Source organism: Cottoperca gobio, chromosome 15 (assembly GCF_900634415.1).
Source record: "Cottoperca gobio chromosome 15, fCotGob3.1, whole genome shotgun sequence".
Taxonomy (NCBI): domain Eukaryota; kingdom Metazoa; phylum Chordata; class Actinopteri; order Perciformes; family Bovichtidae; genus Cottoperca; species Cottoperca gobio.
The window spans coordinates 10,543,949-10,561,251 of record NC_041369.1 but is presented as its reverse complement, the minus strand read 5'-3'; the positions used below and the strand labels follow the sequence as shown (position 1 = coordinate 10,561,251).

Sequence of the window (17,303 nt, the reverse complement as noted above, 5' to 3'; positions counted from 1 at the left end):
TTTTTTTAAAATAAACTTTATTAGATCATTACAGTAGTGTTTTTTCAAGAATTGATGAAACAAATATTCAGCAAGAACAAAGCATGCTTTACAAACTACAGGGTGTTAAGCATCTGAAACAGTGAGTCAAAGTGTGTGTTGCCCACAGTAGCATCTTCAGCAAATCTGCAGAGCTTCCTGCAAGACAAGAGAAGGGGGGAAAGTTATAATACCAATTAAAAAAAAACAAAAATCCTTGCTTTGGATGTCAGTGCAGTAGCTACAGAACATGTTAACACCAATACATACTTAAAGAGTCTGAGGCTGATGGTGCTCTTTTCAAACTCCCTGGCCTTCCTGTGTCCTGATTGGATGACCACCTCTGGCAGGCTGGCGAGGCGAGCCGCGTTGAAGCCGTAACTCTTCGGGCAAGCACCAGTGATGAACTTGTAGAGGAATGTGATCGTCTCTTGACTCGGATCCTCACATTCGTTCTCCACCATGCACGCCTGAACAGGGCAAAGGATTCAGAATTAGTTTAGTTGTGTTCCTGTTAAACACAACATGGTGCGAGTTCTGTGGTGTTGATTTGAATGAAATGTCCGTTTGAACACAAATGATTACTTTGAGGGAACTAATAACCTATTTGTATGAAATATTATACCTCTTACCTCCCAGGCTCCGTATGAAACCAATAATTATAACATCAAAAAGGTAATTCCATTTCCCAAAGGAATCAGGAAATTAAAACTACATAAATCAATGAGGGACCCAACAGAGAAGAAAGCAAGTAGTCTTCACAGAAGTTTGGCAGGCTCCACTAAATATAAGGTAAAACACAGGATGCAAGCGTCAAATACAGTGCTTAAGATATTTGACAAGATAATTTTATAACAAAACTTTTTAACATTCCAAAACTGTCTGCTGCTGCTTGCCTGTGTAGTTCAGTATTTATTGCATCGCTGTACTCACCATGTGGCCCAACCGCACAGCGGGGTTGTTGGCGTAGTCCTCCACCAGGGAGTGGTAATGTGTAGAGAAGAGGGTGCGACAGGAGATCTTCTCAGCAAGCTCCATCACAACAGCACTGGCAATCGCTGTGCCATCATATGTGGCTGTGCCCCTTCCTGCAAACAGTTCACGGCTGAATTACCCTCCGAACACACCACAGGAACAAAACAGTGCTGAGGAAACTACTATGATGTTCACGGCATGAATACACCTTAATAAGCAACAAAGACGTACCTAATTCATCCAGGAGCACAAGTGAGTGTTTAGTGGCATGGTGCAGGATGCTGGCAGTCTCACTTAGCTCCACAAAGAAGGTACTCTCACCTAGAGAAGACATGTCAGAGAATACAAGCTTAGCCCATGAGATGAAAGCTTAAGATATTGCCCCATATGCGTTACATTACAGGAGTTCATGTTACCAGCCATGATACGATCCGAGGCTCCCAGCCGAGTGAAGACTCTGTCGACTGGTGTGTAGCGCAGGCTCTCGGCAGGAACATAGCCACCCAGCTGAGCAAGGATAATCACAAGTCCACACTGTACAAAAGGAGCAGCAGAATATCTCTCAATATGGGCAATCAGAGACTTCAAATTCTGATTATTTACAGTCCAGTAATAAGTTAATATCTTTAAAAACACAAAAACGTTTTGATAGATCGATATACATCCACAAATCACCCACCTGTCTCATGAGAGTAGACTTTCCACCCATGTTTGGCCCCGTGACGAGGACACAGGAGGCTTGTTTCTTTTCCTCATCAGCTTCACTGCTACCAGTGCAGCCAATGTAGATGTCATTAGGGATGAAGTCATCGCCAAAAAAGGTCTTGGTGACACAGGGGTGGCGGGATCCAGTGAGGTCAAGGAAGGGCGCTACCTGGTCACCATCCTCGGGGAGTACCACCTGTGGCCTAGTCATCGGCCCGTCTCCGCCCTGACTGTAGCGTGATAAGGCCAGCAGCACATCTGAAAACAATTGACAATTCATTAGTCATAAAAGTGAAGCACTGAACCAGTCATCCTTTAAAACTCTAAAGTGATAATTCGCTACCTGCTTTCTTGGTATTTTATGGGATGATTTTGCAGCTCAGCTATAAAACTAAATAACTAAAACCAATCTGGCTGAGCGATGGGCCAGTGGAAGGAAAACACATTATAAGCAAATTATCGTACTGCACCAGAGATGAGTAATAAACTCTGCAATTATCTCTGCCTCTGTCGGGAGAAACAACAGTGCACACTTTTCATTACAGTGAAATGATGGAATAGTAACTCAATGACAGGAAAAAGCACATTAACATCATCTTATGTGCACATTATGGAAGTGGTGTATCTGTAACATCTGCAGGAAATGTATTCAGAGCAAACACCTGCAACGCAAATTCATTTTCACAAGCCCAAGACAGCCCAAGTTTTTTTCTCAGTAGCATAAAGGAAATGTAACTGAGGACGAGCCAAACAACACTTGTATTTTGTACTCATTTAATTGCATCACATGACATTTGATTGATGCGTGCTGTAAAAAATAATGCTGATTAACAAGAATAAAAAGAATGTAATTACCAATCACTGCCATGCACTCCACACCAGTCTTCCAGTCTCTGTAGTTCTTGTCAAAGTTGTAGAAGAGCCTCCTCATGCAGTCTTTCAGGGCAGCGTCTCTCTTCTCCTCGAATCCTTGCAGCTCTGAGAACAGCCGTTCAGACTCCTTTGTCACATAACGCTTCCAGCCTTTCTTTGTAGACTTCACATCATACTCCTCGGGAATACTCCTCTCTGAGACTTTGTCTGGCACCTCCATCTGGAAGCGGTTTCGCCCGGTCCCCCAATAGGACATGCTTTTACAGCCAAGTCTCGTCTTCTGTCTGTCCAGGTAATCCTGCAGCTCTCGTTCACAGTTCTTGACTGAAGTCAGAGCCTCGTCGAACTCTGGGTCAAAGCCATCTTTGGGGGTTATGACACCAGTGGTGCGGGCTTTCTGGTGGTCGAAGGCCGTCTCCCAGCGCTTCAGTTCAACAGAGAGGTCGGGAAAGAGGCCGTCTTTTTCACCTTTCACACTGACAATTTGATGGAGCAACGTGGATTGAGAGTCGTCTGCAACTGGAGCAAGGACAGTAATGATCTCCTGCATAGTTGTGAAACCTTCCAGTGTTGAGAGGAAGTCTGCTATCTTGCGCTTGCTGTAGGTGACCTCCTCATAGAGAACTGCTCTGCCGTCAGGGTGATCCTGGCCCTTCAGAGGAGTGCCAATGCTGTGGATTTTACTCAGAAGTCGCTCCAAATCTGGGAGCTTCTTCAGCAGGTCTGAAACCTCAGTAGCCTGGGCCTGAGCTCCCATCAGGTCTTCCACTGCATCCAGTCTGTCCTTGATGGCTGTAGGGTTACACAGAGGAGCACAGAGCCACTGCTTCAGCAGCCTTTTGCCAAACGGGGTAGAGCAGGTGTCCAAACGCTCCAGCAGCGTCCCTTCAGTTCCTCCTGACCCATTCTGAAAGATTTCCAAGTTTGCCAGAGTCACTCCGTCAAGGACCATCCGCTGACGAGTCCGGGCAAAGAAACTGGCAGGCCCAGCAGCTTTCTCCAGCTCAACATCAACAGGGACATATTCTTCAAAGTTGGCCAAAGAGAGCAGCTCTTGGTCTACCAGACATTTCTTCAGATAGAAAATGCATCCACCCAGTGCTGAGAGTCCCAGCTCATAGCCCTCTTTAGGCGTAAGGCACAGTGAATCACTCTCAGAGGTCATCTTTTTTAGAAGAGCAGGAAGGAAGTTGTTCCCTGTCCCCTGATCCTTGCCAGCAGTCTCTCGAAAGTAATCCTCTTCTGAAAGGGTTTTCAGAGTCTTTTGAGCATCCCAGAACTGGGTGCCTGCATTAAGTCCTTCCTGCAGAGCAGAGGACAGAGAGGCCTTGAGTATTTTGCGCGTTTCAACAGATGGGTTCCCCTTTTCGAAGAGCACCTCAGCAGGGGCAAAGTGTGCTATCAGAGTGCGCAGACGTGAGCAGTGACGGTCGTCTGGGAACTGACCGACATGAAAATATCCTACAGAGGTATCCACAAAGCAGACTCCGTAGGTACGGCAACAACCCGAGATTTCCTCTTCAGCCTTCTCCTTTAAACTCAGCAGGAACTTGCTCTGACTCTCAGAGGGAGCGCCGTCCAACACACTGTAGGTTTGTGTGCCACGTGTGATAATCCGGCACACTTCTCTTCTCACCACGCGGTCAAACTTTGTGGGTTTAGCCATTGTCTTACAGCGTGCTTCCATCATCTCTGGGGTCTCCGTCTGCTCCACACGAGCCACTTTGTAGCCTTTCTGGACCAGTACATCTGAGAAACGCGCAAAGCCGATCTCTGGGAAGCCCGAGTGTGCCCAGGTCCCCTTCATGAATGTTAGTGCCATCTCGTTGACTCCGATCACAGCATCCATGTGGTAGAGCTCATAAAACTTTCCCACCTTGTAGAAAATTACTGTATCAAACATCTGAGATTTGAGCTGCCACCACCGACGCATACCAGGAGTGACTCTGTTGAGAAAGTCTTCTGGCACATACAGGGTGGTGGGATCGTAGTCATCCTCTGACTGTCGCCTCCTTCGGCCGTCTTTCCTTCTGCCGTCCTGCCACCACTCCAGCTTCTCGTGGTCCCAAATTGTGGCGCTTCCGCCGGTGCCTGATCCGTTTGCCTGGCCCTCAAAGTTGTCAGGGGCAGAGAAGGCTGACAGACGAGACTTTGTGTCGACTGCAATAGCTGCTGGAGCTCGTTTTGGTGCGTTAGACGGGGTAGTAGGTATCTTGGCTTTTGTTGGAGCAGACTGTTCTGCAGGACGTTTGCGCTTCACAGGCTTGATGGGGCTTTCTGCTTCCGACTCATTTGTAGTCTCCCCTTTGTCATCATCACTACCCACCGTTGCCGCTTCTTCCTCCTCATCCTCATCACTGCTGGACACAGCTTGTTCTGGTTTGAATTCCTCATCTGATCCATCACTGTCTGAGGCTACAACTATGCGGCGGCGCTTGGCCTTATTTCCATTTTCCGTTGAACGGGATGAACGTCGACTGACCTTGGCCGACTTCCCTTTTTCATTGTTCTGTTCTTCCTCATCGCTGACCTCTTCATCACTCAATGTTGACTTGTCAAGCTAAAAAAAAATACAAATAGGAGGTAAAAAATGTAACGGACCTGGTTACATACAAAACACTGTATTACTATTATTAGTGAGGATAAAGAATTGGAATGACAGTTATAATGAAATGCACTTTTATTCTTTCCTTACATGTCATTATCAACATAGTAATCAATTACAGTCACAATGTTACCTCCATTTCTTCATCCTCCTCCTCCTCCTCCTCCTCCTCCTCCTCCTCCTCCTCCTCCTCCTCATCAGATGGATCCATACAGAGCAAAACCTTTAATCTTTTTTCAGGGCTTTCAAACATAACTCCATCAGCGAGCTCCATTGCATGACGGATTACAGGTTTAGCGCTGAAGAACAACCCTCCTGTTTTAGCGTCACTGCTGTCGGAGCCTGCAAAACAGTACAAATGATAGGACTCATCCAAATATAGCAAATAATGACATCTTATAGGGAGGACAACACACATTATAGTCTGAGTCTGAGATTATAAATATAAGAGATTCATCAATTGCTATTTTCTCAGCAGATTCTGATTTTCAAAAAAGTCTGACCTGCCAATAACAATTGTATTTATTAAGAACTGTAATTGACAGCATGTACAATTCTTTTTGTAAACTTTCCTTTAAATCCAAAAATGAAATTGTATCGGCTACAGAATCGGCTCTATCAGTGACCGGCCGATGGACCGGTGCATCACAAATAATTATCAGCATCAGCCAACCTTGGTACTCTCGGATATATTTGGTGCTGACCCATCCTCTAGTAGCGGGTTCATCAAAGAAATGGACATGTATGCGTTGGGCCCGACCCCTGCCCCTCATCTGCTGTCCAGTCAGAGGTTGGGGTACCACCATGCATGGCCACCAGGGGTGTCCCTCCAATTTGGCCCACACAAGGGCACCAGCACTGAATGAGCATGTGTTGCTGTTGAAGGAAAGAAAACGATAACAGTGATAAAACCAATCCGGGCTTCTTATATTCATCCAACTAAGAGTCATTTTTAACAGCTGTTATTACTGGTATTCCTCTAAATAATACTAAAACATTACTGCTTCTAGACATCTAAAGTCAGATCGTGTCAAACGCATATAATACTGCAACTCTGAAAAGATGATGCAGTCCAACATTTTGAAACACTTTCTATGAAACACATCTACAAGTACATTTTCAAAACGACCAACTTCACCTGTTAAAATGAAAACCAAAGAAGTAGCAAAATAACATGTAGGTTTTTTGGTCGACTAACTCAAAAAGCTGCTTCTTTCTATCAACTAAACGCATCTTTTTGGGGGCTTGCGGACAATATTTAGCAGAGAAAAACCCCTTGCAAAACGTGTCTCCAGCAATTACACCGCTCCCAACATTATGCCTGCTAACTCACCTCTGTTTGGTTGTTGAGGCCTGGTCGCCAAATAGTTTGTTGAATCCCCCTTTTGAAGACTTCTCTTTACTTTTCGGTTTAACTTTGTTGGTCTTGGTTGGTTGTTGTGATGTCTGTTTAGCTTGCTCCTTTGGAGAGGAGTTGGACTTCTCTACGGAGGAAGGCAGGTCTGCCTCGGACGGAGAGGGACCCGGCTTCGGCTTGGAGACCGGCGGCGGAGACTTGTTGAAAAAATTGAAAATGGAGCTTTGCTTCGCCATTTGTGCAAGTATAAAAGGTTGTTTCCACTGTATTGTTGCGATAATCCTAATGACAGACTAAACCTCCTTGCATCACCTAGCATGCGCGAGCGCTACCAGTTCGCGGGAAAGACATATACCCGGATGTTGTGGGAGTGGGGATAAACCTAATCCAATGACAATAAAGTATACTGTAACATGAAAGTCACGTGGTTTCAAAACCACTTCCTTTGGCGCGCAGGGAACTCTTTTTAATATAACATGGAGTTTATGTATCTTGTATATTTGTACACATTGCTCTTACAGTAATTACTGTCACTGTTTGCTTAGCGATAAAATAGCAGCATACACTGAACAAGCTACTTTCAGTGTCATATTTAAAATAAATAAATAGGCTAATACAATAAAATAGCTTGATGAAGTAGTAAACAGCACACCAGTCCATTCAGAAAGATCTAAATAAGTATAGATCTACTTCTAGGTCCCTGATCAGAGAAAAGATAGGCGAGGAAGTCACTCCTATCTATCTGGATCTGCTCTTTTTGCTCTAAACATACATACAGAGGTGTCAGGGTTTCTCAACCTTTTCCCAACATGTTTTTAGGCCACATGTAAAAATTAAAGTTTTGAATGAGGTATCAAACAAGTTGGAAAGGCTGCTGTATTGAAATGGAAACAGAAAACCCATCCTTCGCCATCCATTTCACTTGTGTGTTTTTATTATGGCTATCAGAGCCATATGTATAGAGATCAACATACAACAAATCCATATACAGGACCTAGCACTGACACAAAATCATTCCTGTACTGGTGGTTATAAACACAAGGGATAGGAGCAAATTGATGCAGACAAATTGTTTACCCTGTGTGTTTGCAGAATAATATTTTTGTTGCAAAAATGCTGTTTATGGACAGAGCATCATACATTGGCTCTGTAATCTGTACTACTCATGTACCACCAGCAGAGTGCAGCAGAATACTGAAAACATCATGAATAATGCCTTTATGTTCATGTACAATTCTTACAATACAACTCTAAGATGGCAGCAAATATTCAAGTTTCTTTGCAACATGGCTCAGTCTAATATTTGACACAAATCTGAGCCACATGCTTTCTTACCTGTTGTCTTAGTGTCGCCAATTGACAATAAGAATATTTTTTATTTTTTATTTGGGCATTTAGTTTAACATCACCTACTGGTACACAATGTGATCGATATGAACAAAAGTAGCAGTATGCAATGAGTCAGTATTGTATAAGCACAGTACAGCGGCCTTGTTTCAGCAGAAATCTTCACCTGAACTATTACAGTAAGTAAGTAAGGTTCCTCCCAGTTGTGCTGCAAAAGACTTAAAATGCCTAACTGCATATATTTATCTTACTTTCAAAGTATAGAGTAAACAAATACTGCTATAAACACCGGAAAACGGTGGCCTTACATATTTAAAACAACCAAACATCCACCCACATACTTTTTTGGCATATGGTGTGTGGGTGATAGAAAGCATCTAATTAAGACAACAGCATTATGAAACCTTACACAGCAGTTGTTGTGAGGAGCTGCTTTAACTCAGTGAGAATAGATTTAGCACCACCAATCAATGAGTAAACATGAACGTAGTTATGCCGCCATCAATAAGATCTAGAGGGAATTAATAAGGATAGTGGTAAGTACTGTGTATCATACATATGCATACACATATTTTATGAAAGAACACTTTTAACAGAATTAATGCAGTTAGTTATCTTTGAAGTACATATAATTAAATATCTTTTACTCTGGGGAAAACATGGAAATGCACAGACTCTTTCCTTAGTAACTTTCAGGAAAGGAAGCAGCAGTCTCCTGAAAAGCGGAAAACACCATAGCAACAACCTAGCAACACATCCTGTACCGAAGACTACTAGCAAAAACACAGAAACCACCACAAACACTGTAGCAACCTATTAGCAACCATCTAGCAACGCCTTAATAATCACATGGCAACACCTTAGCTATAACTCTGAAATAGTTAGCGACCACCTCTCAAGTGATTAGCAATACGGAGTTAAGGTTAGTTCAGACAGGACTCATATGTAAATAGTGTTCAATCACGGCAGATATGTGTCATAAAGCACAGGTAGTGTCTAATAACATTAATGACTCTATTACTTTCAAGTCACCCAGCATGCCATGTCACAGTGAGCCAGCAGCATTCAGCCATCATTCATTCTTTTATTTACACATTTATATCATCACTGCATGATTGCATTGACACATGTACAAAAGAAGAATAAGAAAACACCAAGCTAAAGACAATTTTATGACAAATTCCTTCCTTCAAGCGATCCTCTTCATCCTTGTCTTTGCATACTGCATTTTCTTTTCTTGCTTTGCATGTGAATCCTCCTTCCTGTAGCACATGCAGTGTTAGCAGTCTACAGTGGGGTTTTGCCCAGCAGTCACACTAATACGGCTGATGCAACAGTGTGGAGGGGGCAGAGTGGACGTGGGGAGCTTCCATAGTCAGTGTTAATTAAACTGTGTTTAATAATGTCAAGCCTGACAGCAATACACACCAGACTATAAGATTCATAAAGCATTTATATTCCAAGCACAGAAGTACTCCTTCTGAGTGACAGAGATGTTCACAAGCTTGTTTGTGTGCTTTATGGAATAAAAATGTCCTTAGATGACAATATAAAATGTTACATCTTTGCTCTGCCCTCACTGATGTGGTCCTCACCTGGTCTTAAAGCTGCTCCAGGCAAGATTAATGTGTAAAAATATACCCACCTCGTACGGGGCTGCAAAAGGGAAGAGTCCCATCCTACCTCATTGAGGAGATTCAGATTACAAATCATGTGCTGGAAATGTTCACTTGCAGGGAGTTTGTTTTGTACACAGAAAACGACAAATTGAATCCTGTGAGCAGCAAAAACATTTTCTCCCAAACAGCAGCAATCAAGCTGGACTGCAATGGGAGATAAACCTGCCAGGAGGAATTAATAATGTCCATGCTCACCAGTTAACAAGAAGAGGATGTTTAAGTAGTATGATGTCTGGATGCTGAAATACATTAACTTTTGTTTTACTGTCCTTTATAAAGAACTAGTATCTGCTGCTGCCTACTGGGGCCAACAAATTGCAACGTTGTGCACTGTAGCTTTGAAAGATAAGGTTTTTTTACTGCAGAAATCCTTCATCATTCCTTGGCTATTTTCAAAGTGAGAGAAATAAGATTAGCTTTCTTGCAAAGAGTTGAATGAGAATATTGATAACCAATCTTCTCATCTAACTCTTTGCAAAACAGCACATAAGTGTATTTCCCCAAACTTCCTTCAACAAAGTGTTAAATATTATGATGACTTATTATTACCAGTGCTACCACTGGGGATGTGAAATACGTTATTAAGCATACTGCCAGAGTGTGAGTGGCAGAGCTTAGCAGAAACAGGTTCCTGGTGTTAGTAAGAGTGAGGATAACTGTCAAAATGATGACGTAACTGACCGTGTTTGGGTCCTGTGAGCCGCTGAATTATATTGCACCATTATCATCAGTGCAGGAAAGGTGTGGAGGAATTGATCAGAAATGGTAACAACCATCTCTCTGGACATCTGTAAGGGGAACGGAGCAAAAAGCAATAACATCTGTCGAGAGACTCTCTTTGCATCTCTCTTGTTCGTATTCCCTTTGATGGGATGCACCACCATCACCTTACCTGGTATGTTTCTTAACCTTTTTGTTCCTCTTGGGTGACTTTCCTCCTCTCCATCCACTCCTGTAGCAGGCTGTGCGAAAGTGATCACTGTGGGACTCCTGTTAGCGTAATGAGGAGTGCACACCAGGCTCATGTACAGAGTGATTCCGTAAGCACTGCTGAGACTGTATAGAGAGAGACAACATGAAATGACAGCTCAGCCCTTCTTCTCTTCCTTCCTTTTTCTTTCTCTCATCTTCTCCAGTGACCAGTCATCTCTTTGTAGTTACTTTATTCCACCATGAGACAGACTTTATGATCATAGGGTTTCATTTTTACCCCCTTTATAGTTAAACACAGAGACCAATTAAAAGCCCTCACACAAATGACTAATTCCTCTTGGAAGTTCACAGCTATTTTTCTGTCCCTCCACTGCTCTGTTCTGCCACTGGGCCTTATTGAAATACTATAAATGTGTAAGGCTAAGTCACATTGACTCCTCTGGGGTAGCTGGAGTGGGGGCAGTCACTGATAGTGGAGTGATAGTGCAGTCAGCAGATTGAACTCCAACTACAGAACTGCGGTATCTATCTCTCTAGACAAGAGGAAAAAGAGAGTATTTGTGTAGATGAAAATGGAGAAACGAGAGAGAAGAGAGATTGAAAAGGATATTGAAATGTACAATATTGTCCTCCCAACGGTGCAGTATGAACAATTCCGCCTATATTTAGATGCCTTTAGTTGCAGAGTCTTTGCAAACAAGGTTTGCACCCCAGTTTTCCATCATCTCTATAATTTCTGCTCTGCACCAAAGTCTCACTGATTTGCAATTCAAAAGTAATTTAACCAGCCCCATTTTCTAGAATCCACTTTGCAAGAGATTTAGAAATACTTTACTGTCCATCTAAGCAACAGTAAATGAAGCAAAACTTTGGGATTCAACAAAATGTGTAGATTTAAAAAAACTACAGATTTCTTACATATATATATATATATACACTTAATATTGTTAATTTGTAGTGTGTAGTTGGTATGGCTCTATAGTGCAAATAAACAATTGCTGTCAGTCATTTCCACATTCACTTTAGACACAAACTCCCTCTGACATAACTAAACTCTTCAGTTTATTTCTTTTGAATCATCTGAAGAACTTCATGGCTGAACGTAATACTTTACTACAACCTGCAATAACATTGTATTTGGACACTTGGTGGATCTGTCCATACGGTGAACTTGTTTGCACACCCTGAGATACGGAACAACATCATCAGTCTTTGGAGCCGTGTTTCTGGCCACATGAAGAATGTGAGTCTAATATTCACTCTGTTTTAGCTTTGTTTTGTTCTCCACCAACTCCTGAGTGAAATATCTGTCTCTTCAGCTGATAAATCCTCCACTATGTTCACCAGCTAGGTGTTAACTTTGTCTTTCTGCTGATTGGTGCAATTGGTGTATAGTTGTGTTTTAGTCTTTCCACTAAGCATAGCTTTGTGCTGTAGCTGAAGTAAAACAGTAGACAGTAGACAAATATCAATTGCAGCTGCTTTAATGTCTCCGAGCCTTCACTCCCAGCAGGAAGATCTGTTTTATTCAAAGCAAGTTGAAACCAAAGTGAACCAAAGTTTATTTTTTCCCTGCATTTTCTAATGTGCACTGCACCTGCTGTGCATTGACATATCTAAGGCAGTCTGCCAAAACAGTGTGATGTAAGAATAAAAATCTCTCAATGTGGGAATTTGCGTAAATGTATTATTACGCTGCAGGACTTTTGAACACAGACACTCAGAGATGAGCTGTTGGTTTTACTGGCAACTCAAAATCCAGATGGTTTTTGGTGTAAGCATGTATAATGAACCACATAAAGTTCAAGCTTTTAAAGTTCTTTCTTCTAAAGTTGTAATTACTTTAGTCTCCGTCTGACATTTACTCTCTCTGGTTAGACTATTTAGGGCTATTTGTGACTTCCCAAGGAACTGCTAATATTTCACAGGGATTTAAAGGGCTAGTCCAATAAATATGTGTCCCAAGCTCTAGTTATTTTATGAATATGTTAACCTGGAAGGCACATGGTGTAAAGATAACAGCACTAAAACCACTCTTTTGGTGGATTTTCTGTTGAATGTGGACCCTATCTTTTCCCACTAATGATAATGAAAAACCATTTGACATTTGCTTTACATCTCCCCTCAATCTGAGTCACCAAGGTGTTGAAAGCTGAATAATGAATCTTCTCACATCCAGCTTGATTAGTATTCATCTAACTTTATCTGCAGCGAGTTGTGGGGTTTATTTCATTCGAGCAGGCTGACAAAGAAGAATATCTGCAACAGTAAACACCTCTGTATTCTAATCTGAGGGAGGAATCATATAAGACTTCATTAGCTGAATTGGTGAGTTTCCCCTTATCTATTAACCCCTCTCTCTCTCTATTGCTCCTCATGGTAATTGAAAGAGCAGATGTTATAAGGTAATTGCCTCATCACTCAGGCTGCTCAGCCCCTCTACATGTAAATGTCTCGTTTTCCACAATGACTTTTGATTCTCACACTCTGCCTTTAATTCAGATACGCTCGTGGTCTCTTCAGATACTAATATAGCACTGCAGGCTGTTTCAACAGACTTCCCCATGTGCATTCTTGATTAATGGAACAGCGGCCACTCGACATGAAAGGTATGTACGAGAAGAGGTTGCTGGGTTGAAAGTGATCCTTAATGTGACTAAATGTATTACTGCTCCTGGTTAAGTCATGGATATAAAGAGTAAAGAGTCAGGGGATATTGAATGCAACTAAAGCAATTATTCTGGTTATTTTAATGCCTAGATTTATAATGACGACAGTTTTATACTTAAGAGTTGTGGGTCAGTTCTCTGTCTATATAAATATTTCAAGAGTCCTTCATTTATCCTTCAGTTATTTCAAGCAGTCAATCAATATAATGAGTCAAACATTATGTATTTTTCATCATGCCTCGGCTCAGCAGGAAATTAATTCAGAGAACATCTAATGCGGCCACAGCATTACACAGATCTGAATCTAGATGTAAATTCTGAGAAAACATTTGAATGATTTAAGTTGAGCACCAACACACATTTTAAAAAACTTGAAAGTTCAAGCTTTAAACTTATTTGCTGACTTATTTCTGATTAAAAGATAACGCTGGAGATATTTTGTTATTGTCAACCAAATCCCCCGTCTTCTGACTTCCCTTCCCTGTAAATCTTTAAAAGATAAAAACATAGTTATTTGATATACTGTAGTTATATAGTTCATATATTTAAAGAAAAACAGCTGGTCACTGTAGGTTTTAGCAAAGTTTACTTGAACAGGATGAATATATATTTTTGTTGGGGACTATTTTCAGCTGCGGATGTGGTGTGTTTGCGAGTACTGTTTACAGGAGCAGGATATGCAGGATGGACTACAGTGCCCAGGTTCATTGTAATGAACGGACATGTCAACATGTGCAACAGGGTGGCTCATTAATGTGTTTTAATAGTGTTGGAATAATAATGGAGCTCTATGGCACAGATGAATAGGATATGCCAGGCTGCACAGACAAGGGTTTTGATGACAATAAGAAACATATCGGATGTTCTTAAAGGTAGAGTTATGATGTATTACAAAATGAAACACACTAAATTACAAGTTTTACGTCATGACTCCAATTATAATATCAGCTTTCTCTTTATTTTAGCCACCAAATTCTTCACTGCTGTTCTAAAAGTTAAAACAAGTTATGATCCTTTATTCTTCATGGTGTTGAATTAGAACAAGAAATTACATCATTTAATGTGGAAACTATTAACTTTAAAGGTGCTTTTCTACAGACTTTACCGCCACTTGCGAGCTGCTACTGCCTGCTCTGTTCTCTTCTCTCATGACTGATTGGACAATGTATTTAATTTGACAAGGTTTCAAGTAGAGTATATTGTCAACAGCTGGCCAACCAAATCACTTGTGACAATCTTAAAATGAAGATACATTTTCTTACCAGTGTGTGTGTGTGTGTGTGTCTGTAGGGAAGTGGTGTCCTATTCTTCTTCTATATCAATCTATCTTTCTCAGTTTCCAGAAATAAATGTATATTATTGCAGTTGTAAGAGGAGTGCTCATAGTTTGTTGAGTGAAAACTAACGTGTGAGGAAACAGAGAAGAGATGCAGAGAGACCTTGACAATCAGAGATTTCTGCTGCAGTGAAGGAAGGAGGAGACAAATGTCTCTCATCCCGAGGAAACTTCAGCCTGCTGGAGGTTTAACTGCAGTCCTGTCTCCCTGTGGGATCACCAGGCTATCCACACTGTACCTGTGTGATAGAGAGGTTTATATCTGGCAGCGGAAAAACAAAGAAAAGAGACAAGGATTGTTCCCTCATAACTGCAAACTCTTCTATATGTCAAAGCTGAATTGGATGTCTTGCAGTAAATATGGACTTGTTTAATTTCTTTTGGGAAACACAGGCAGTTCTAGTTATTTTGTACAAGTCTGGCAACCTGCAGATATCCCGGCGAAACAAAAGCTGGTGATCAAATGTAGTCCAGCATAAGGTGGGGACAGTAATTCTAGGTGGGTGTTAATTCCTCCAACTGCTCTGTTTAATGTCCCTGATAATGGTAGAAACCTGGCTTCTTGCAAAACACAACATGACTAGTGAACATTTCCTCTACCCAGACTCCTCTTAACCCCTGTGCAGTGAGATAATGTGTGTTGTTTTTTTTAGCATAATTTGCCGGGATCAGACTCATTTCAATAATGAATGCAATTACAGGTCCTTCTTTATGACTAACATCCTGATCGACCCATTACTGAAGAGACACGCTGTTTCAAGGTCCTTTCAGCAAGCTGCATGTGTTCTGGTGGAATGATATCCGAAATAAATACATGGATCAGTGAAGATCAGCTAATTTATCATACATGCTGAGGACCACTGTTAACCATCTGTTAACCAGTGTCTATGAATGCACTCAAAAAAGAGCTCTTAATGAAAGGAAAAATAAACCTTATCCTATTTCTCTCTTTGCTCAGAAATATGATGCGGAGACACAAAAGGTCTGTAAAAAAAAAACCAAAGATGACATTTGCTGTTGAGACAAAAGTGAGTTTTGGCCGGTAAAATACTAAGCTTTTCTGTTTGTGACAGTTTTACAGCTTAACTGCCTTTTTGCAGATTTTGCCGCATCTCTAAAATATGTAAGTTGTGACTTTTCACAAATTGAAACCATGTTTCTTTCTAATGTTGGTACCACTTTCTAATAAGTCACCTTTTATGAAGGGCAAGTTGTAACTATTGGATATATGAATATTTACTAAAGCTATATACATCTGTTAACTGTTAACTTAAAAAAAAAGCTAGTGACTGGGGAGTCATTAAAGGGATATTTCAACAATTTGGGCAATTATTCATAATAATGATTTGCTTTTTCTGCCAAGAGTTGCAGAAGAAGAATGATTCAACTCTCAGGGTCTGCACATTTAATGTGAATCTACTGCCAGCAGCCAATTAGCTTGGCAATATGGGTACAGCTAGCCTGTCTCTGTCTGGAGGTAATACAATCCACCTACCAGAACCTCTAAAGCTCACTTATTAACATGTTATATCGGCTTTGTTTTTCCCTCACATATGAGAATAATGATTAAGAAAATCAAAGAAATATCAGTAAATATCTGTGTTTAATGGAACCTCTTTTTATTTCATATAGGTTTTACTTTTATTTACATAAATATAAAAGTACAATCATTGGTATAAATGTGCAACTTGCAAACAGAATGAATTTGCATACATTAACTGGATGTTACACCACAATGCAAGCAACATGAGACACACACCAAGGTGGATAATTCTGTTGATAGAGCTGAAGGTCAACATATTTGTGAATCACAGACACCTTGAAAAAGCTTTTAAATTGAGATCTGAATGTAGTTTGTGGCTCCATACCATCAGTCTTCATAAAAAAAACATCAGGAACACGTCCTGCAAATTTAGAAATCAACCTCCAGATCATAGCCAACAATGTGACTCTTGTTCAAGATCAAAAGCAGCCAAGCAGAGCAGTAATACATCATTCTGTTACTGAACCACTCGGCTTTTTACTGCTCGTGCTCCAGTTAAATGAACTTAAAAACATTTTGTTCCTGAAACGAGCGGCTTTAACAGTCTCAAAATACAAAAGCGTTCATGCGCTCTTCTTCAGCGGAAACTGGAGCGAGCACAGTGTTATATATTATACTGTGATCACAAACAAATAATAGCTTAGCTGAATAAATGATAATGCCATTAGCACAATCGACAGCCTTCTAGATTAACACTAACAACATCACCAGTCTCTGCTTATTTCAAACAAACGGTTTTATTATGGACCTTATAATGGCTCTGGAGCATGACATTATAATGGGCCTATTTTACAGTCAAAGTAAAGTCGACTACAGGGCATATTTTCCTGTGTGAATACAGTACAATATGTGTTGACTGAAATAAACACTGGCAGAGATGGTTCTAACAATTTAAGATTAAATTATCACTAACACAATCTTACTGCAAATCATGCAGTGCTGTGATTCAAGTCTGCTATTTCCCTCCATGTTAAGTACTAATAGTGTGGGCTTGAAAGTTTTGCATCATTTCAATCAAGAATAGTCATTGATATCACATTTGGGAGGCATTTGTGCTGATAACAAATACATACAGCAAATCCTAAGACCACCTGTCTCCTCTTACAGACGATACAGAGGACAGCAGGGCAGTTAAAACCATTGCAATCAATGGAGATCAATTTTGCAAAATGCAAAAGGGTTGTATTCTACAACACATGAGCTCTACACACTATACTCTTTTGAATAAGGAACCTTTTTGTAGTATGCAAGGACTCAGGCAAT

The 17,303-nt window shown here is 41.0% G+C and overlaps 1 protein-coding gene across 1 annotated transcript; it reads right to left on the bottom strand.

The window, feature by feature from the left end:
• Nucleotides 1-7: 7 nt before the first annotated feature.
• Nucleotides 8-6,891, bottom strand: msh6 (mutS homolog 6 (E. coli)). The gene is made up of 10 exons (XM_029449333.1): nucleotides 6,510-6,891; nucleotides 5,850-6,052; nucleotides 5,310-5,518; nucleotides 2,554-5,131; nucleotides 1,673-1,956; nucleotides 1,410-1,527; nucleotides 1,225-1,314; nucleotides 952-1,106; nucleotides 289-488; nucleotides 8-177 (listed from the first exon to the last, which is right to left on the bottom strand). The coding sequence occupies exons 1-10, from the start codon at nucleotides 6,767-6,769 to the stop codon at nucleotides 96-98; spliced, it is 4,179 nt and encodes a 1,392-aa protein (XP_029305193.1). The 5' UTR covers nucleotides 6,770-6,891; the 3' UTR covers nucleotides 8-95.
• Nucleotides 6,892-17,303: the final 10,412 nt, after the last annotated feature.

Bases quoted from the DNA above. Each gene is read 5' to 3' on its own strand.
- msh6 (XM_029449333.1), bottom strand. From the start codon at position 6,769: ATGGCGAAGCAAAGCTCCATTTTCAATTTTTTCAACAAGTCTCCGCCG. The intron at 5,132-5,309 runs GTAACATTGTGA...ATTTTTTTTTAG, and splicing joins AGGAGGATGAAGAAATGGAG to CTTGACAAGTCAACATTGAG. The intron at 489-951 runs GTGAGTACAGCG...TGCCCTGTTCAG, and splicing joins CTGTGCGGTTGGGCCACATG to GCGTGCATGGTGGAGAACGA.